The following is a 21664-nucleotide window of genomic DNA, read 5'->3' as shown; positions in this document are numbered from 1 at the left end:
GCCTTTAATTTGCATCAGGTGTAATTTATGCATTTGTGGTGTTTTCCTAAAAAAACTTGGAAGGTTAGAGCTGACCAACAAAAACACTCTCGACATGGTAAGCACAGCTCCACAGAACATGTGCTGCTCGCAGACAGGCCTTCTGTCTGAGAGGAGCACTGAAGAGCTTTTAGAGGAACAAAGAGAGAACGAGGAAAATATAGAATAAGACAGAAAGGACGAGAAATAGGCAAAGGGAATGAGTCAAAGAAGTGGACAATGAGAGAGTGAGAAAGAGAAAAAATAAGAAAGTCTTTTCATCTCTGAGAATTACCTGCAACTCCCCTCTTAGTGCCTAGAAGAGAAGCAAAAGTGGTCTAGACATAAATGTCCACCAACAGAGACCAACCAACTCCCCCCCCACACACACACATATATACACATACATACACACAAAGTAGGTAACTGAACCGAATCAAGCTAGATATATAATCTTTATAAAGTGGACGCGTCTGCCATAGCCTGATCCAAGGCTGAGAGTCGCAGAGCATAATTGACCCTTTCTCCTCCCACTACTCAGCACGATGCTGGCCACCTTGGGCGTTTTCCATTAGCATTGGGCTCCTATGGTCATTAGCAGCCGTCTAAAATAGTCTTGGACAAAGCAAAAATTTGGGAACATGCCTTTATATAAATTAACTGTAGTAATACTGTTATATAAATACTATAATAAAAAAGTAACACTGTGGCACAGGTTTTAGCATATATTCTAATAAATATTAGCATTTGTCTTAATTTACTGTAAGAGTCATGTATAAAGTCTACTATCATAAATATTATTATTTATTATAGTATTACTACTATACTAAAATACTATAGATCTTGCTGTAAGCTTACACACCTGCCCCACACAGTAATCACATGTTATGGCCCTAGCCCCAAACTAGTGTGCTAACCTCAGCCTAATGTGCTTGAACTAGCTCAGTATGAGCTAATCACAAACCAACACTTCAGTCTTTTGGTCACTACAGATTTTAACAAAGCAATAGAAAGTATAAAGAATGATTCTGATGTGAAAAAAAAAATCACTGTAGTCTAGTCAAAGACATTCTGTGGCATTTTTCGTCATTTTCGTCAAATTCGTAAATTTGAACAGCTTAAGTTGTAAATTATTGTCTTCTCATGAGGCGGCCAGCTTTGAACAGCCCTATTTGAAGACCATTTAAAGGTCAGTGGGTATTTGAAGTGACCTGGCATCAGGTCAGCAGTTTGCAGTTCCAAGAAGCAGAGCAAACCCTATATATAGACTTTTCTATCCATCTATTGGTTCTTCTCAGTGTCTCTTTCTCATGTTCTTGGAGAGATTCACCTTTTGAGTTTTGGTTCCTCTCAGTGGTTTTCATGCTTTTAGGGAGCTCCTCTGTTTCAGTCTGGCAGATATGTGCTTTCCTTTTTTTTTATCAAAAAGGAATTGATGTTATCCTCAGTTCCATTTTAGTCATTAATATTCAGCTCCTTTGGATTCCTTGGTTTCCTTTGGGTTTAGTTTCATTCTGTTGTGTTGGTCCAGCTCCTGGAGTGCTTGACTGTAGATGACACCTCTCACTTTAGAGCTTAAGTGCTTTATTTTACACCAGAAAGAGAAGAAGAGAGGCCAACACACTCCTCAGTTCCAGTGCTGAGATTTATATATAAATAAATAAATATATATATATATATATATATATATATATATATATATAAATATATATATATATATATATATATAGTATGGAGTAAGTTATTTTATTCATCTGTGACTGACGGACAGGTGTTTGAACTGGGCACATTCAAAGCTTTGAGTGAGACAGCAGTGTAAAGGCAGATAAGGCTGAATCATTTCTGTAAAATCAGCCAATCTTGGCCAAAATGCTGCATGTAAAATATAGTGTAGAATGCAAAAGTGTAGCACCAGACCTGACAGAAACAAACGGCTCTGAAACAAAAGCTTAAATTATTATAATGACCTGCAGGATGAGAAGGAGGGGAGATAAAAGATGGAGTGGGAGCAGAAAATAATGCTTTTAACACAGCAGGGAGAACACATGTGTACACACACACACACACACACACACACACATTCTCAAAGACACGCATATGCACAAAAAGCAGAAAAGCACCAATTTTATCTGGGTCAAATGATGATGATGTCAATTACAATGAGGATGAAGGCATCTGGAAGGATCATTGTGGGTTACTGAATTACAAATAATAAAAAACAAGCAATCTGGTTTTAACTGGATTTAATTCTGAAGTTTTAGCCTGCCCTATTCAGCAAATAGAAATGTTGCCTAAACCATTGAATCTATAGTAGCTATCATTCAGTCCACAACAGTTTAACCTCTACCATTCAGCCTACAGCAGTTTAGCTCCTACCATTCAGCCTATAGAAGTTTAACTTCTTCCATTCAACCTACAACAGTTTAACCTGTACCATTCAGTCTACAGCAGTTTAGCCTCTACCATTAGACCTACAGTAGTTTAACCTCTACCATTCAGTCTACAGCAGTTTAACCTCTACCATTTAGTCTACAGCAGTTTAACCTCTACCATTCAGCCTACAGCAGTTTAACCTCTACCATTCAGTCTACAGCAGTTTAACCTCTACCATTCAGCCTACAGCAGTTTAGCCTCTACCATTCAGCCTACAGCAGTTTAGCCCCTACCATTCAGCCTACAACAGTTTAACCTCTACCATTCAGCCTACAGCAGTTTAACCTCTACCATTCAGTCTACAGCAGTTTAACCTCTACCATTCAGCCTACAGCAGTTTAGCCTCTACCATTCAGTCTATAGCAGTTTAACCTCTACCATTAAGTCTACATCACAGAGAGAGGAGTGACAACAGATTGAAAGAAAGTAAGAGAGAGATGAAACAGAGTGACAGTGGCAAAGAGAGAGAAATAGACTGAAAGTGAGTGAGTGAGAGTGGATAAAGAAATGGGAAATGAGGAGAGTGTGTGTGAGAGCCGAGAATGTGTGAATTAGTCAGCACTCAGTGTGTGTGTGTGTGTGTGTGTGTGTGTGTGTTATGTGTTGACAGGTAGAGAGCAGTGTCTGAAGCAGGTGACATTAACGGTGAAGTTTCTGTCTCGGTGCTGAAAGCATAATTACACCTTCTCAGTCAATCAGCCACATCTTCACTCTCTCTCTCTCACTCACACACACACACACACACACACACACACACACATATACAGTCTACAGGTGTGAAAATGCATCGATCTAAAGGTGATGAATCGATCATATTGATTCTAGAATGTGAGAACTGATCACGGTCAGGACTGCAAACTTGTGACCTTACAGCGATGCAGTTTGATCACGAGTCACTCAGAAATGATTCAGTGAATCATGACCTCTACATCAACTCTAGAGGTTCTTCTGGATTGAAAACACACAGCATTTACACACCTCCTTTTCAAGCATGGCTTCTTAATGAAACCAACATGGTTCTTCTACGCCACCTTTATTTTGAGAGAGTAGCAAATCAAGCGTTATAGTTTTGACACCAACATGGTGTCCTGACAGCTAACAAGCGATCAAATGTAGTGTCATATCATGCTGCTAAGCTTTAAGGACGTCTACTCTGGAATCCCCAGCGCTATCATGAAAGTAGTTCCTCCAGTCGCCTCCAAGGGGCATTGCCAGGGAATTTGGGTCCCATATACCCCCCACCCCGCTAGATGGTGCCTCTGCCTCCAGTCATACCGTCACAGACACAGCACTCCACTCACCGGTGCTGTTAACATGTTTATAACATATTAATGAATCAACAGTTCCATATGTAATTAAGCCCATGTCATTATAAACAAAGATAAAGGTAAAGATACACTCTTACACAACAGATCCGATCAGGCCAGGCCAGACACCCACATTCAGACGGCTGCACTCGCTTACACTTATAACCCATGTTAGTGATGCAGAGCACTCTATATAGCTTTGATCTGCAAGAAGCCCAGTACTATGACACTAAACACACATACACACACACCTGCTCAATTCCAACTCAGGAGCGTATGTATATCTATACTATGTTCTGACTGAAAATCCTCTACAGAAAATCAAAAGTCACATCCTCTGCAGATATCAGTAAAAGTTACTGTTTCAGATTTTGGACTCAGTGTAAATTCAAGGTTTTCTGCACCTCAAAATATCTGTCCTGCGTAAAAGTCTTAGAAAGTCACAAACATTTGACCAGTCCACCTGGTTTACCTGATAAACCTACATTAAGCCAGTGGTCAGTAAAGTTATTACTATGTCGGTTAGAAGAACACAGGTTTGGTTGTTGTTCTCTGTGAACTCCAGATACTGTGTGTGGATCGGTTCAGTTCCACCAGCAGCTCCCCTGGTTTACTCTAATGAAGGACTGATTAGATAAACTTGGGGTTGGAGGGGAACTGGGAATAGTGGCACTGGAACTGGTGAAGCTAACCCACTGACATACACACACAGCAATCACAATGGACTGTTTATTAAGTTTGTGTATGTATTCTGTGGACGATCTCTTCCGGAGATCCTCCGGATCTCTTCAGGTAAGTAACTGATTTATAGACTTTTACACAGTACTCATAAATATATATAATATGTGTGTGTGTGTGTGTGCGTGTGTATGTGTTTGTATGTGCACGTGACCTTGCTGTAGATTGTGAGACCACTATAGGGTAAGTGGCACTACAGGTGTGTATGAACTATGCAGCTAAATTGAGATACTGAGAGGCCTCAACAGACACACACACACACACACACACACACACACACACATTACATTATCGTTTCGTTTTACAGATTAGTATGAAAGTAGAAAGATGTGGGCTGAGAAGCGGAGAATCAAAAAGTTCAGCTCAGTGTCTTCTCTCTTTCTCTCTCCGCTCCATCCTTCCTTCCTTCCAGCCACCCAGAAGGACAAGGGATGAGGGAGGGGTGTAAGAAAGACTGGTGCGTTTCATGAAAGCAGGTTGATCGTCCCTTCCCTTTTGGAACTCCAAAAAAAGCCCAACACACAATCATCCCTTAATCCTGGGCCAATCACGGCCTGGCTCTGAACCGGCCCCCGCTGGAACTTTGATTTGTGTCCTGTTTGCTGATGGGCCGAGAGTTAATGCGACGGCGAGAAGGTCAGAATCATCCAGCCAATCACAAAGTAGAAGAGGAACACCGGGTAGACCACCAGAGCCTTCCTATTGGGCGGCTGGCTGTCTGCAAGGAAGGCTGTGGAGGCTGAGAGGGAAAAAATATGCAGTTAGAAAGAGACAGTTTAAGGGATTGCCTGTCATACAGAGTCTATTAGAGATTAATGAACTCCACACGCTTTGTGCAGGTTTTTTTGTGGGGTATGAGCTTCCAGTACTTGTACTTGTAGTTTAAAAGTAAAGAGGCACCAAATGTAGAGTAAAGAGGGGGGGAGGGGTTAGGGTTAGGGGGGGGAGTGTAAAGTGTGCTGAAGTTTCAGGCTTTAATGCATTGCTTTGATTCAGTGCATATTTGACAGACAGCTAAAAGCACCCCTGACTAAAGAGTGTCTGAGTGTGTCCGAGACGACGGTGGTGTTTACCACAGCGGCACAGATACATCTACGTTGCACAATCTAATAGCAGCCACCTCACCGCTCTTGACAACACACACCGCAATTTCCCCTTCACTCAATAAAGCAGAGAGCGGTGTAGGGGGAACAGTCATTTACTCTAAGCCTCAGTAAAGCACAGAGAAATAGAGAGCTTGTCTGTTTGTAGTCGCAGCACAGCACTCTGATGCCATCTGGTGGTGTGATAGAGGACTACAACAGAAATAGGGCCTGACCCTAGATGCTCATGACGAAACAAGGGGTCCCAGCCGTCATGTTTTACATAATTCGTAGGAAACCGTGAAAAAACTGCAGAAATGTTAGATATGTGTGGAACAATGAACACAAAAGGTTCTAATCATACAATCAAAACCTAATTTATTATTTTTTTTATAACATTGATCAAATTTAAAAGCAGCTAACGTGACAAAAACGTGACAATTTTATCATTTTTATATTACATAATCCACAAACATTTAAAAATACTAAATTTTATGGCCTAGCCTATAAATCCATAAGGTATATTAAATATATTAATGTATAATAAACCTGCTCCAAACCTGCTGTTAGAGCTGGAAAGCCTTTGGATTTAGAATGGGATGCCATAAAAGCTTCTGTAGGTGGAATCCCAATACATTTGTTTATGTATATACATATTATGTATAAACACACACATTTTGTCTTAGCCAGAACACCACAATGACTTAAACTGGGGGTAACGATAATCTGTCCCTGTGGATGTGGAGGGTTGGATTGTTTGTGTGAAGTTAGAGTTGATTGTGTGTGTGTGCATGGAGGTGGCTCTGATTGGTCCATACCGAAAGTTGACCAGCCGAAAGAGGCGGTGACCACAACCAGCCGGATGACGAAACTAACTATTCCGTTTGAGCCGAGGAGCACGAGCCGACAAACCAGCATGGCCACAGTCAGCGGCAGGATACAATAACCCAACACACACAGGCTCTGGAAGAACGATCTAATCACACACACACACGCAATAACACATTGAGTGGGTCAGTTAGATTTATAAAACACATTTATAAAGAATTGACCAAAGAAAACAACGGTAATAAAAAGTAACACAAAGTAAGAGAAGGACTCCACACAGAAAACACAGCCACAGAACTCAACCAGAGCCGTACGCCACAGAGAAAAAGTTGGAGGTGATTTGAAAATGTTGATATTAGGGGAAGACCTAATGGACAGTGTAGGCTGCTCCACAATGTAGTAGCAAATCTGCCCAGCAGTAATGGACTGATGTGGGCGAATCAGATTGGTTAGATTACTTGTTTACTCACATGGTTCCTCCCAGCAGTTTGGAGTTCAGGGTGATGATGATGGAGCCGAACCACACAATAACAAACACTTCGGCAAACTGCGGCCCTCCATCATCCTTGCTGTCAGCTGATCCACCCTGCAGCATCCTAAAACGCACACACATTAAATAATTAAAACTAATAAAAACTAAATACATTAATGATATGAAATGCAAAAAATGTTGATGTATAGTAATATGTATAGTACATGAGCATACCAAATGGGTATGCTACACTACTGTATATGTGTACAATATGTATACATTATAATTTATATACATACTATACTACAGCATATTACACATGTTTACTACACTGCAGTATATGTGTACTATACTAGATAACTCCACATATTTACATTGTACTATGGTATATCGTGTGTGCATTACAATATTCTACTATACATTTTAAAATACTGACCATATACTGTCTTGGCAGCTGTCTTTGAGCCTTAGTGTGTGAATGAGTGTGAACTGATTAAAGAGGAATTGACTCTTTACTTAATAATTAAACGGCAAAGATGTAAAAACACTAGATTTGTGCTGTAGTCATGGAGCAACTCCAAACTGAGTCTGCAGGGGGTTGTGTGTGTGTGTGTGTGTGTGTGTGTGTGTTACTCACAGTGCCAGGGTAACACACAGCAGTAAAGGTCCCCATAAATCCCCTATAGTGTGAGAGAGAGAGATTTAAATGTGTAAGATCAAAGGTCAAGAGCAAACCTGAGCAGTAGTCAGTGATATTGATTGTGATCAATGGTATTGATTTTGATCAATGATACTGTAATCCATGTCAATATACTCACAGTCTCGGAGAAGAGCAGAGCTCTTCTTAGGATACAGCACATGAACAAACTTCTGACCAACTGCTTTTAAATCCCTTAACTGAAACACACACACACACACACACACACACACACACACACACACACACACACACACACACACACACACACACACACGAGATAATCACATACAGTTCTTTTTAAAACATGTGCTTTAATGTGGGCATGTTGCCATGGGCGTTAGAAGCCAGAGATGGCACAAGTGCAGACAGTGCCAACCTCCCTGCAGGAGGATAGCACCACCATTCCCAGCCCCACTAGCTGATGTTCACTACTCTAGCTGATGTTCACTACTCTAGCTGATGTTCGCTGAATGTTCACTACTCTAGCTGATGTTCGCTAGATGTTCACTACTCTAGCTGATGTTCGCTAGATGTTCACTACTCTGGCTGATGTTTGCTAGATGTTCACCACTTTCACTGATGTTCGCTGGATGTTCACCACTCTAGCTGATGTTTGCTAGATGTTCACTACTCTGGCTGATGTTTGCTAGATGTTCACTACACTAGCTGATGTTCGCTAGATGTCCACTACTCTAGCTGAGGTTCGCTAAATGTTCACTACTTTGGCTGATGTTCGCTAGATGTTCACTACTCTGGCTGATGTTCGCTAGATGTCCACTACTCTAGCTGAGGTTCGCTAGATGTTCACTACTTTGGCTGATGTTCGCTAGATGTTCACTACTTTGGCTGATGTTCGCTAGATGTTCACTACTTTGGCTGATGTTCGCTAGATGTTCACTACTTTGGCTGATGTTCGCTAGATGTTCACTACTCTGGCTGATGTTCGCTGGATGTTCACCACTTTCACTGATGTTCGCTGGATGTTCACCACTCTAGCTGATGTCCACTACTCTAGCTGAGGTTCGCTAAATGTTCACTACTTTGGCTGATGTTCGCTAGATGTTCACTACTCTGGCTGATGTTCGCTGGATGTTCACTACTCTAGCTGATGTTCGCTAGATGTCCACTACTCTAGCTGAGGTTCGCTAAATGTTCACTACTCTGGCTGATGTTCGCTGGATGTTCACTATTCTAGCTGATGTTCGCTAGATGTCCACTACTCTAGCTGAGGTTCGCTAAATGTTCACAACTTTGGCTGATGTTCTCTAGATGTTCACTACTCTGGCTGATGTTTGCTAGATGTTCACCACTTTCACTGATGTTCACTGGATGTTCACCACTCTAGCTGATGTTCACCACTCTGGCTGATGTTCGCTAGATGTTCACTACTCTAGCTGATGTTCGCTAGATGGTCACTAGATGTTCACTACTCCGGCTGATGTTCCCTAAATGTTCACTACTTTGGCTGATGTTCGCTACTCTGGCTGATGTTCGCTAGATGTTCACCACTCTCACTGATGTTCGCTAGATGTTCACTACTCTAGCTGATGTTCGCTAGATGTTCACTACTCTAGCTGATGTTCGCTAGATGTTCACTACTCTGGCTGATGTTCGCTAGATGTTCAGTGCTCTAGCTGATGTTTGCTAGATGTTCAGGGCTCTAGCTGATGTTTGCTGGATGTTCACTACTCTAGCTGATGTTTGCTAGATGTTCACTACTCTGGCTGATGTTCGCTGGATATTCACTACTCTAGCTGATGTTCACCACTCAAGCTGATGTTTGCTAGATGTTCACCACTCTAGCTGATGTTCGCTACATGTTCACTACTCTGGCAGAAAACTTACAATAGTGTCCTTTACAGGCTCGTCCAGTGTAGAAATCTCATCGTCTGCACTCCGAGAGCTCAGTGGCACTGCAATTTCTCCTTCTACTGGAATGTCCTCCGCAATCGACACATCAGACAAACCTGCAAACTGAACACAGACAAGAACAAATGACAAATTGCAAGGCCATACAAAAACTCACATATCAGTCTGGGGGACTTTTACTTGCCATTAACCGCTGTGTGTATATGTACTAGCATTAGCAGGGGAAAAAACTATTTTTACAGCTGGGAAATGTAATTAACGTGTTAAGCCTCCACTACAGGACACACTTTACACATGCGATTCTGGACAAGCTAAGAAATACAGAACAGAAAGTGAAAAAATCATAGGAACTGATATGGTAGAGTCATATTACAGGATTCTACACAAATATGACACGGGTTATCTAGGTATTGTCATATAAATTGAGGTGTGTGTTACAGTCTCTCATTAGGGTGAATATTAATAACACTCTAAATGTAGGTATTGTTATATAAACTGAGGTGTGTGTTACGGTCTCTCATTAGGGTTGAATATTAATAACACTCTAAATGTAGGTATTGTGATATAAACTGAGGTGTGTGTTACAGTCTCTCATTAGGGTTGAATATTAATAACACTCTAAATGTAGGTATTGTGATATAAACTGAGGTGTGAGTTACAGTCTCTCATTAGGGTTGAATATTAATAACACTAAATGTAGGTATTGTGATATAAACTGAGGTGTGAGTTACAGTCTCTCATTAAGCCTGCAGACACACTACAATTTAATAATTATTGGAGGGAAGGATATTTACTCGTCTCTCCTCTTGCTGTCCATGCATGTGCCATGTTGTAGCACCAAAACCTCAGGAACCCACAGGGTAGGGCTAAACTGTAACGTGGCTATTTGCTGAAGTTAAACAGGTTCAAGCAGAACCTCACCTTCATCATCATCTTGTGTTCCCATAGCAACATCATCTACCAATTGTCTCAGCAGTGGGACAAATATGTCTCAAGTTGTGTGTAGATACTACAGGATTCATTTCTATATTATGTGAATCTCTCTCTTTCTGGTGGTTGTAAAAGAGCACTGCTTACATTAAGAGCTAGCCAGACTAAAGTACAGCTTCAACACATGGTGGAGGTAGTTTCACACACTGCTGCTATTAACAAGACCCTACGCATATGCATTCACAATGAATGATCAGAAACGTAGCACTACAGCAAAAGTATAGCTAGCTTTATTCTCCCCAGCTCGCAGGTTTGGGCCTTTTTCAGCACAGAGCCATGATGTTTACCCTCACTGTGGTCAAGCCCGAGAACCAGACCCAGATGCAGACCCGGGCCCTTATTTAGCTACCAAGAATCTCAGAGTAAAACCACTGATCCAAGACTGACCAAGGCATGTTTAGCAGTGTCGTTAACTGATTCCAGATCATCACTGAATCTGGTTAATTGCGCTACTATCTAGCGAAAGTCTTCGGGTGCAGATGAGGTCCGGCTTTACAGACAGCGTGTTCTCAGCACTGCTGCCAACAAACCCTCCATTTCCCACCTTACTAACAGACACAGCGACAGGCGTTACAGCTGCCAACTCTCCCTCAACACACGCGCGTTGAAAAGGCAGAAGGCTGTAAAGGTATATGTAATAAATATGTATAAACAGCGCGTTTGAGCCTTACCAGAGGTTTATTTACGTCCTCTACTTCCGCCATGTTTCCCAGACGACGCGGATGTCGCTACGTCACCGGCCTGTGCTGACGTGACAAAGCCAACGCGACAACGACCCGATCAACCACCCGCAGAATTTGCGCACAAATGTATTAATAATGTTATAAAAATGTGTTATTATTATTTTTATTTTTATTATTATTATTGTTATTATTATTATTATTAGTAGTAGTAGTAGTAGTAGTAGTAGTATATAAATAATACACTTAATGTGTATAACTGTAAATAACAATTTGATTTAAAGAACAAACCATAAATGTATGTTGATGCATGCATAAAATTCAAGAAATACATTAATAATAATACTCATTATTATTTTATTTTGCACTTCAGGTGATTTTTATGTTGCTAGGTGCTAGGTATAAAAGTCCCCATTATCATATATTTTATTAAATTATTTCAGTTATTATTCATTGAATTATTTGTAATCTAATATAAAAAAAAACATAATAGCATATTATTAAAATTTGAACAAAGTGATTAAACACCTTCCCTTTGTGTATGCTACATTTTAAATTGCCTAAAACTATTTAATACAGCAACTTCAGTTGTTTGAGGGCTGGACATGGTATAAACATGAGTGTGTGTAGGCAGAAAAACTGCTTACACAATTTTTTTTCAGTTCAAGTGGAAAAATAAAAAAGGTTCCCCCCGAGACACTGACTTGCAAGTTAGCATTTGCATCACATGCTAACTGTAGCAAGGGTTAGAAAGAATTATGTAACAATGGCTCTTCCTCCTGGCCCCAGTGGGTCTTGCACATGGCCTTGGACATATGCTTTCATGACACTGCCAAGACCCCCTAGGCTTTGCCTCCCATCTGTGAACAAAAAATGAGCTACAAACCGAAGCTCCTTTCAAGCCCTGTTTTCAGCGTCTTTTGTCGAAGTCTCTGTTGTGACTGATGTGTTGAATGACGTCTGAACCGTTGATCTAGTTTGTATGTGTAATGTTTTGACCATTGCTTTGTTACCTGGATTTGAACGATTGATCTGCCCTTACTCCATTCCTGTCTAGTTGCCTACCTGTGTTTTGACCTATACGTGTTCAGACTATGAGATGGTACAAGCTTAAAGAAATCTTACTGGAGATGAAACTGTAAGTTTATGACAATCATAAACTGTTATTTTTATTATTGCTATGATAATTATTAAGAGTTATTATAAATATTCATTCGTCTTCTTATCCACTTCTTCTAGGACACCCATGTAAACACAGGGGATGCGTCCCAGTTGCGTACTGCACACTAACACTCTAAAGTATATACTACATGCTATTTTTACTATTCTTCTTTACTACACTAAATATTAATGTTCTAATCTGTATTGTATAAACAGAAAGTGATGAAGCATTGCTATGCCAATGTATGTCACATTCATACCCCAATTCTCCTCCCGCTGTCGCTGCTGCTTTCACATTTCTGTCTGTCATCTTTTAATTTCCCATTTCCAGGCATGACTAACTCTTTCCCTTCCATTTTGCATTGCATTGTGGGACAATGGTGTCCATTGAAACCGCATTCAAAAACGGCCAGTTTTAAGTATGCATTGCAGATTTTTGAGTATACTCAACTTTGACACTTTTAGCTGTACTATGTACTGCATACTCAAAACTAGTTAGTATTACTTGAGGCAGCACTGACCACATACCGATTTGCCTCCCACCTGACAGCCTGCCAGCTTTGGTCAGCGATCTCCAAATACACTCTGCGACTCAGACATCGGGGCTAAAACCATGTATTGTGACCCTGGCTTTAGCAACAGCATATAGCAACAACTTGGCAACAACAGTACAGCTACCTAGCAACTACATAGCATTTACATCTGATACCATGACAACTGATTAGCAACAGCATAGGAACCTCCTAGCAACCACATAGCAACTGCCTATCAACCACCTTTTCAAACCCCTATAATAATCACTATCCTATATTTGTGTTTCTGAAAATAACACATCCACATACTTTAGGTAAGACAAAGAAGCAGTGGGCAGACATTGCTGCGGTGCCCGTCCGGGGAGCAGAGAGGATGAAGGGCCTTGCCTAAGGGCCCAACAGTGGCAGCTTGCTGAGCCCGGGTATCGAACCCACCACCCTGTAATCAATAGCCCAGAGCTCTAACCGCTGAGCCAAACCTGCCCATGTGCTGATATTTATTACCGGAGTAAAATCACTTTAATTTTAGTAAATATGAAATGAATCTTTTTAAATTTTTTAAATGACCATTTTTGTTTAATATCTTACTACATGGCCTGACTCACCTCTGGGGTCATTCTTCTCCCAGTTCCATTAAAACGCCGCAGTTAAATGACTTCACATGTATAGTGGTACGCATAACTATTCGATTGATTTGTAAAGATGTATTTATCGAGATGAAATTGGTGACAGCCTAAATCCAGTGTTTGTTAGCAACGTTGTGGTCTGTGATCAATAATGCTCATTTGATTTTTCACCCAACCGTTGCTTTACAGTCGGTGGCACATAAACCACTATATGACATACAGTCATATTCTACAAAACCAGTCAAGGGAACAGACAGAAGTGCAGGCTTCAGGATGGCCATTACATTGTATTGCTCTGCTCCCTGGCTTAGTAATAATGGCCTGGCTAAGGAAAATAATGGTGCACACAAAGTTCCTTTACTTCTCAGCAGCTTTCGGCTTCAGTGCAGCATCAAATCTGTGTTGGCTGATGGACTACATTTGGGATAAGGGTGGGAAATATGCCATTTTAGCCGCTCTGAGCTCTCCCACGCCCATATTCGTGAGCCACAATAAAGCCCTGTATCTCTGCCGCCCTGCTGGCCTGCGTTATGGGCGCTGTCTCTTTAAGGCTGCTCCTGTAGGAGGGCCTTCTGCTCCTTTCTGCATCTGACCGTCCTCCAGTCCTCCTACAACGAGGAAAAGTGAGCAGGATCACTCAGTGGGGCGAGGGTTCTCTGGGACAAGTGCAGTATTTACGTCCACGCTCTGTGGGGAGCTCCACGTCTGCAGGAGAGCAGAGCTTGGAGACCAGTCTGAGGGACTTCCACCCTGTTGGCTTTGGGCTTTGTGCACTGGAGGCTGTTGTGTTTTTGTTCTCGGGTGCAGCCTTGCTTCAGCCAACGTGGGGAAACTTTGCCTGGGTTCCCGTTTGACCTTTTCTTGGACTTTATGGAAGAAATAACGGAGGCCAGGAGAAAACAAAAAGTGAGGCGTGACGTCATCCGCGCGTTTTATTATTGATCCTCCCTCCTCCTCCTCATCATCCTCCTCCTCCTCCTCCTTCTTCTTCTCCTCCCACTCCCACGTCATCTATCAATATCGATCCGGATATCGATCTGAAGAGTGCTAGAAGTGGAGGAGGGCAGCTTTTTTTTTTCACCAGGGATTTAAAGCGGCGGACACGCAAAACTAAGCAAGATGGGGCATCCTCCACTGGAGTTCAGCGACTGCTACTCGGACAGTCCGGATTTCAGAGAGAGGATCAAATGCTACGAAGTAGAGCTGGAAAAGACGAGCAAGTTCCTCAAGGACGTGATTAAGGACGGGAACAACGTGATAAGCACCATTAAAGGTAATTAACAGTGTTTTGTCGTGTAGAAATCCCCTCTGAAAATGGTCTCCCCTTCCCATAAAGGCGTTAATTCATTTCACACCCGTTTTCCGGCAAGCTCCGGACCAGGCGTCAGGATTAGCTGGCGATTCATACTCACAAGCTGGCCGCCTATTGGCTACGAGCTACTACTTTGGCGCTAGTATCAAACATCAGCCAATCATGGAGTGGGGGCGGGCTACTTAAGAGCCAATTGTGGCTCAGGAGGCGTGGCTTTTCGGAATACTGGTGGGAATAGAAATGACGCCCCCAAACATGGCCCTGTGCTGAACTGAAGCACACAAGTGGGACTTCCAGCAGTGTGAAAAATGACCCCAGACACACACTCTTACCTTTGTAAAACACAAAAGTGTTTATCTTTTGTACTGGACTGGCCCACCAGTTTCACCTCCGTGGAATCCATATTACAGCCAGTTGTAAACCATGTGCTTTCACTTGGCTGTGAAATTGGTGGGATTTAGGGTGGGATTATGAATGGCGTGACCCTGGCCGGGCCTGTATATACAGGCGAAGTGGGCAGATGGTGAGCAGTTATTGCTTATGGCTTGCATGCTGTGATGACCTGCGTTTTTGCAGCTCCCAGTAAACTCACCAGCTATTTGTTTATTAATAATAAGCGACTTATTGTGCTTATTGTGCGACTGCAAACAGTGCTGTGGTGTGAATTAGTCACTGCACAGTTTTTTGCAGTGTGATGAGGTCTTATTCAACCCCGCTGTTGAGCAATATTTTGGTCAGAATTGACCATCACATACAGTGAATCAGCCAAGCCTTGTTGACACTGTTCTGCAGGTTTAGCCCTGGAGCCATATGCTCATGTGGCTGGCTACGAAATAATGGAAGCTTATATCTGACCAGTCAGCTTGGTGCTAACTCCATGCCTAAACCATCACACACTCCGCCCAAAGTGTGTGAAGGTGCTCAGTGAAACCCTAATAGACTCCCTTGTGTGGTTTCTGACACTGCATGACACTGTTTGTAGTTTTATCTATAATTATCTATAATATTATCTATGTAGCTTCAAGTACGTGATTGATACATCAGCCTCATCGATACATCAGCTTAAGTGGCTCATGTGTTCAACCTGATACTTTTATGTAGGAACAAGCAATTGAACTGGGTTTATTTGAATCAAGATATTATATGTTTAATATTATTTTATAATTAGGTATATTATATTATAATTGTGGGTCTGCCTAGGCCATCCTGTCGTTATCAGTCCTCCCAATATTTCAGTTCATTTTTCTAGACAGCATTAAGTCTTACAGTGTCAGAAACCACATAAGCAAGTCTATTACCGAACAACTCTCCACAGTTTGAGGCCTTCCAGTCATCTCCATGCTAGCTGTCTATACGCTATCATTAGCCATTTTTTTAGCCTTGTAGCTCTAGTGTAAAAGAATCGCCAAACACGTTGGTTGTTTTTTTTGGTCTGATGGCCACATTTGATGTTAAGGAGGTTGAGGAGTAACCAAACTATGGCCTTGGTGGCGGCTATAGAAGCTAAGATGGTATTTTGGAGGGTAAGCATCCCACTGTATGAAGTGTTTTGAGGCAAGAGCGAGAGAGAAAGAGGAAGAAAAACGGACCTAGAATGACATAGATGTAGGTGGATAGATAGGTGTGGTAGCTTGGGCACCCACACAGACACGGAGGTCACAGCTGCATATGAGTGGGTGAAGCCATTGCATTTCCTTGAGTGGTCTGAGAACAGCGAGTGTTTTGCACTGCACAGATAAAACACACAATCTCTCTCTCTCTCTTTATATGCTGTGTTTACTGTTTGTGGAGTCCTGTAATAATCCTTTACCATGTCAGTACACATACTCCTCTAACTTCTGCACCTTTAGCTTGTCAACAAATACACACGTATAGCTGTCCATGAGGAGGGTGCATAAAGCACTATGTGTATTTACTTCAGTGGAGTAATGATTTAATGATGTTTAAAGTAGTTTTATGATGTTTATGAAGCAGTTCTACGATGTTTATGAAGCAGTTCTACGATGTTTATGAAGCAGTTCTACGATGTTTATGAAGCAGTTCCTATGATGGTTTATAAAGCAGTTCCTATGATGGTTTATTAAGCAGTTCCTACGATGTTTATAAAGCAGTTCCTATGATGGTTTATTAAGCAGTTCCTACGATGGTTTATGAAGCAGTTCCTATGATGTTTATTAAGCAGTTCCTATGATGTTTATTAAGCAGTTCCTACGATGGTTTATGAAGCAGTTCCTATGATGTTTATTAAGCAGTTCCTACGATGGTTTATGAAGCAGTTCCTATGATGTTTATTAAGCAGTTCCTATGATGGTTTATAAAGCAGTTCCTATGATGGTTTATTAAGCGGTTCCTACGATGTTTATGAAGCAGTTCCTACGATGTTTATGAAGCAGTTTCTACGATGTTTATGAAGCAGTTCCTACGATGGTTATGAAGCAGTTCCTACGATGGTTATGAAGCAGTTCCTACGATGGTTATGAAGCAGTTCCTACGATGGTTATGAAGCAGTTCCTACGATGGATAATGAAGCAGTTCCTACGATGTTTATTAAGCAGTTCCTACGATGGTTTATTAAGCAGTTTCTATGATGATTTATAAAGTAGTTTATGATGTTTATAAAGTAGTTTCTAATATGTGTTATGAAGTTTCTATGATGTTTAAGAAGTAGTTTATAAAGTAGTTTATATGCTGTGTTTACTTCTTAAACCTCATATAACATTAAGCAGTTCCTATGATATGAAGCAGTTCCTATGATGGTTTATAAAGCAGTTCCTATGATGGTTTATAAAGCAGTTCCTATGATGGTTTATAAAGCAGTTCCTATGATGGTTTATAAAGCAGTTCCTATGATGGTTTATAAAGCAGTTCCTACGATGGTTTATAAAGCAGTTCCTACGATGGTTTATAAAGTAGTTTCTATTATGTTTCATAAAGTAGTTCCTATTATGTTTCATAAAGTAGTTCCAATAATGTTTTATAAAGTAGTTCCAATAATGTTTTATAAAGTAGTTCCAATAATGTTTTATAAAGTAGTTCCAATAATGTTTTATAAAGTAGTTCCTATAATGTTTATAAAGTAGTTCCAATAATGGTTTATAAAGTAGTTCCAATGATGGTTTATAAAGTAGTTCCTATGATGGTTTATAAAGTAGTTCCTATGATGTTTAGAAAGTAGTTCCAATAATGTTTTATAAAGTAGCTCCTATGATGTTTATAAAGTAGTTTCTAATATGTTTTTATGAAGTTTCTATGATGTTTAGGAAGTAGTTTATATGCTGTGTTTACTTCTTAAACTTCATATAACATTAAAATTTACCCTGCAGCTCTAGTGTGGGAGGTGAAACAGTGGGGTTTGCCTAATAGTGAGGGATGCGTGCAGTCCCATAGTGGTTGATTATTTCCTCTTTATGGGGTATGCGGTGTTGAGGAGCCGGTTTCAGTCAGCAGGGCCGAATTCCGCTGAGTTACAGAAGCAGAAAGAGGAAGGAAAGGGTGTCCTGTTCTTACACAACCAAGCATCTTGGATTATCTTTAATAGCTCCATTTTCAACCTGTAAAAGTTTTTCCTTGCCACTGTCGCCTTTGGCTTGCTCACTGGGGTCTTAGGTTTTTTTTTGTTGTTGCTTTCTTGTCTTTTTACTGATTACTTATTCTGTAACGCTGCCTGGTGACAACAAAAGTTGATTTTTTAAAATGCTGACCTGATGAACATTGTTGGATGGGGAAATCTGATTTGGGTTAATGGACCTGGTTAAGTTTGCTGATCCTGGGAACGCATTTTTTTTTTCCAGTTGTCAATTTAGTCTTTTTCGATTCTACCCACAAGCAGCGAACTCCCCCATCCCTAACTGCTAACTGCTAATTCTGTTATGTCAGCTAACAGATTTCCGTTCTGCATCATCTTCTTACAAGTGAACTTACATAATAATAATAATAATAATAATAATAAATCATATAATTTATTAAAAACAATTTATTTAATGTTGTTTAAAAATACTATGAATTTCTTGAATTACATAGCAAGTTTTCAAAAGTTTTACAAAGTGCTTACAAAGTGCTTTAGGGAAGTGCAAATACAACTGAAATAGAATACAAATATATACAAATATTAAACAAGTGCAAGTGCCAAATGTAAGAGAGAATATGTGGTTAATAAAATTAATAAATAATGTTATCAAAAATAGAAATTGAGAAGAGAACCACCGCTACACTGGTGTGCTCTTGCTCGGCTGTTTTTTTTTAGTGTAGTTTCTTTGTTCTTGTCCGTTTCATATCTCTTTAACCCCTTGCTTGGCTTACATCTAGATTGGGTGTAGCCAATAATCTAGCACGTAGTGTAGTTTTGATTGTTTCTTGAACTTTAGCTATTAGCTTTTTGTTATTTCTCAATTTCCTTAAAGCGACAGTCCGTAAGTTTGGGGGATTTGGAGATTTGGGAGACCTCTCTGGTGAGAATATGTAATTGCATTGACAACGTGGAGGAGTACATTTAAAATGTGCATCATGGTCTTACTCAGTTTCTTTCAGGGTGGACGGTGGGTGAGTGAGCAGATGAAGACTGAGCTTGCCATTCTGATATCTCCACGTTTGCAGTAGCCGTTCTGTTTGTATCAGCACCATTAGCAGTGCTATGCTTGCTAAGGTACCTGGCAGTGCTGGATTCTCTTTTAAAGGCTGTACATGTGACATTAGTACATAAAGAAAACCTACCAGACCACAATGTTTTTAGAATGAATTTATTAGGCTTTTGCAGGGATGGTCGCATAGCACACTGATACCATTTATTACAATATTTCCACCCCCTCCCACTCTCAGTAATACAAAAAAAAACTTAAGGACTGATGCTTTAACTTTCTGTAGTCGTCACTTTAATTTAGGTCTTTTCTATTTATCTATTTCTATTTGTTTATGTTTACTTTTCCAGTAATTGTGTTGGAGTGTGGTCAGTAAACTCTGCACCAGTGTATGATGACAGTGTCTCATTTCCTGCAGCGGACGGTTTCTGTAACGGCACAGTCCATAAGAAATGTGCTTACGTTTGTGATACAGGAGCGACTAGTATTTCAGTGTGTTTATTAAGTACTGAAGTAGAAATTGGTTAGATTACTGGTTGCACATCTAGTCAGCCATGCACTATTTGTTATCAGAATGTACTGCCTATGATGTCTTCATGGTGATCGTTTTGATGCCCATGTTGTACAGCAATACTCCGTAGTGGTTCTGTATTATTATAACATCGATTCCACTTTAGAAGATGGACTGGTTTGATGTTATTTATTAAGTCCATATTTAGTGGATGTAAAATTCTGCACATTACTCAGTAAACGTGGTGGCAGCCTTTGTGCAAAGCTATTCAAAGCCAGTGGTCAATAGACAGATAATGATTACTGTGTAAAAGCCCAAACTGAGGTATCCTGGGTTTCCCTTCCCCTTTTTACTCTTCCGTTATCACCCCATCACATCAGTGTTACCACTTACACTCCACGAAATACGAAACTAAAAGATGACAAAGCCACTTCCTCCTCCTGCGGCTGCTGCTGCTGCACATTACAGCTTGTGCAGCACGGCCTCCCAGCACGGTCTGCGGCAACACCAACACACTCAGCAGTGTAATTACACTGCTGTTCGCAGCTGCTGCTGTTGACGGCACTCAGTGGCTGTTTTATGAGCCACAGGTACCACCCAGATGAAAGTTCACTAGAATCAGTCATGACTAGTGACATACAGCACCGGTCAAAAGTTTTGGAACACCCTCACGTTTTTCAGTAGTCCGCTGGCAGTGCTGTTGCTTCCTGACACTCCGCCTGTCAAAGCTGCAGCTCCAGGTCTTCTCTTCACAGCTGAAACTGAGACGTGCTCCAGTGTTAAGCTGTGGCTACAAGCTGCTGACTCTCAGAGACCTATGTCCTCTGATGCGGTTGTGGTTCCTACACCAGACCTCTTCAGTTTTCTCCAGTTTCCAAGAGCATTTTGATGGTGTAGGACACTGTACTCACCACACTCAAGCAGTTTTCTGCTTACCTTTGTACTATTTGAGGTCCTTGGACTTTGGACAGTTTCCAGTTATTCACTGGACTTGGGACTGGCTGTCAATAAACACTAGAAAATTTGATGGTGTTCTAAAACTTTTGACCAGTAGTGTATGTGTGTGTATTTCTGCTCTGATAACATGTTTTATAGTGGAGGGCTCCAAGTGGTCCAGTGGATTGCTGGATCGAATACCAGGTCATGCTGGAAGAGTGCACAGTTGGCCTTGATTCTCAGGGGTGGGTTGATGCCACTTCTAGTGTGATGCTGGTCAGCACAGGTGTCTGTTCGCTGTCCTCCGAGCACGCTAGCTGCCTGGCTTTGTCATGGAGAAGACATGTCCTAGTCTTCACCTTCCCAGTGTTGGGGGCATTGCTCATGATGGGGGGAGTATACATTGGATTGGGTAATTGGCAGAATTGGTAGAAATGGGATAACATTTAATATAAATTATTTATTTAAAAAATAAAGTGGTGTGGTTGCCTTAAAGGGGCATCTATATTAGGGCTGCAAGGAGAAACTGAATGCTTTCAGCCCCATGAGAGCATCAATGAGGTCAGGTGATAATTGACTAGTTGTGGGATGAATCGTTTTGATGTGGGGTGACTAGTTGTGGGACGTCTAGACTGATGGGTGATGACTAGTTCTGCCACTTTAACTCATCCTATTGGCATTGGAAGGAGCTCCATCACTCCAGAGCATGCAGATCCACTGCTCTACAGCCCAAATGCTGGGGGTCTTTATGCTTGGCATTAAGCATGGTGACTGTAGGCTCATGTGCTTACGGCTGCTACAGAGCATCTCCGTATGAGTGAAATGCACAAAGCAGACTGTGAGAACACTGCTGTAAGTCAACCAAGGTGTTCTCTCGCCAACCTAATATTATGT

General features: G+C 41.1%; 2 protein-coding genes across 2 annotated transcripts in view; one reads left to right on the top strand and one right to left on the bottom strand.

Moving 5' to 3' along the window:
- Positions 1-3468: 3468 nt before the first annotated feature.
- yipf6 (Yip1 domain family, member 6) lies at positions 3469-11188 on the bottom strand. Its single transcript, XM_072676634.1, has 7 exons — positions 11109-11188; positions 9424-9552; positions 7697-7775; positions 7516-7558; positions 6877-7002; positions 6397-6554; positions 3469-5235 (listed from the first exon to the last, which is right to left on the bottom strand). The coding sequence occupies exons 1-7, from the start codon at positions 11139-11141 to the stop codon at positions 5114-5116; spliced, it is 690 nt and encodes a 229-aa protein (XP_072532735.1). The 5' UTR covers positions 11142-11188; the 3' UTR covers positions 3469-5113.
- Positions 11189-14051: 2863 nt separating this feature from the next.
- ophn1 (oligophrenin 1) overlaps positions 14052-21664 on the top strand; it is an 83174-nt gene continuing 75561 nt past the window's right edge. The window contains exon 1 of the mRNA XM_072676628.1: positions 14052-14710. Within this exon, the coding sequence (XP_072532729.1) occupies positions 14557-14710 (154 nt within the window). The 5' untranslated portion in view covers positions 14052-14556. The remainder of the gene's footprint in view (positions 14711-21664) is intronic.

The sequence above is a fragment of the Salminus brasiliensis genome, chromosome 1 (assembly GCF_030463535.1).
Source record: "Salminus brasiliensis chromosome 1, fSalBra1.hap2, whole genome shotgun sequence".
NCBI classification, from domain to species: domain Eukaryota; kingdom Metazoa; phylum Chordata; class Actinopteri; order Characiformes; family Bryconidae; genus Salminus; species Salminus brasiliensis.
Note: the sequence above shows the minus strand (reverse complement) of the source record. Positions and strands in the feature narration are given on the sequence as shown.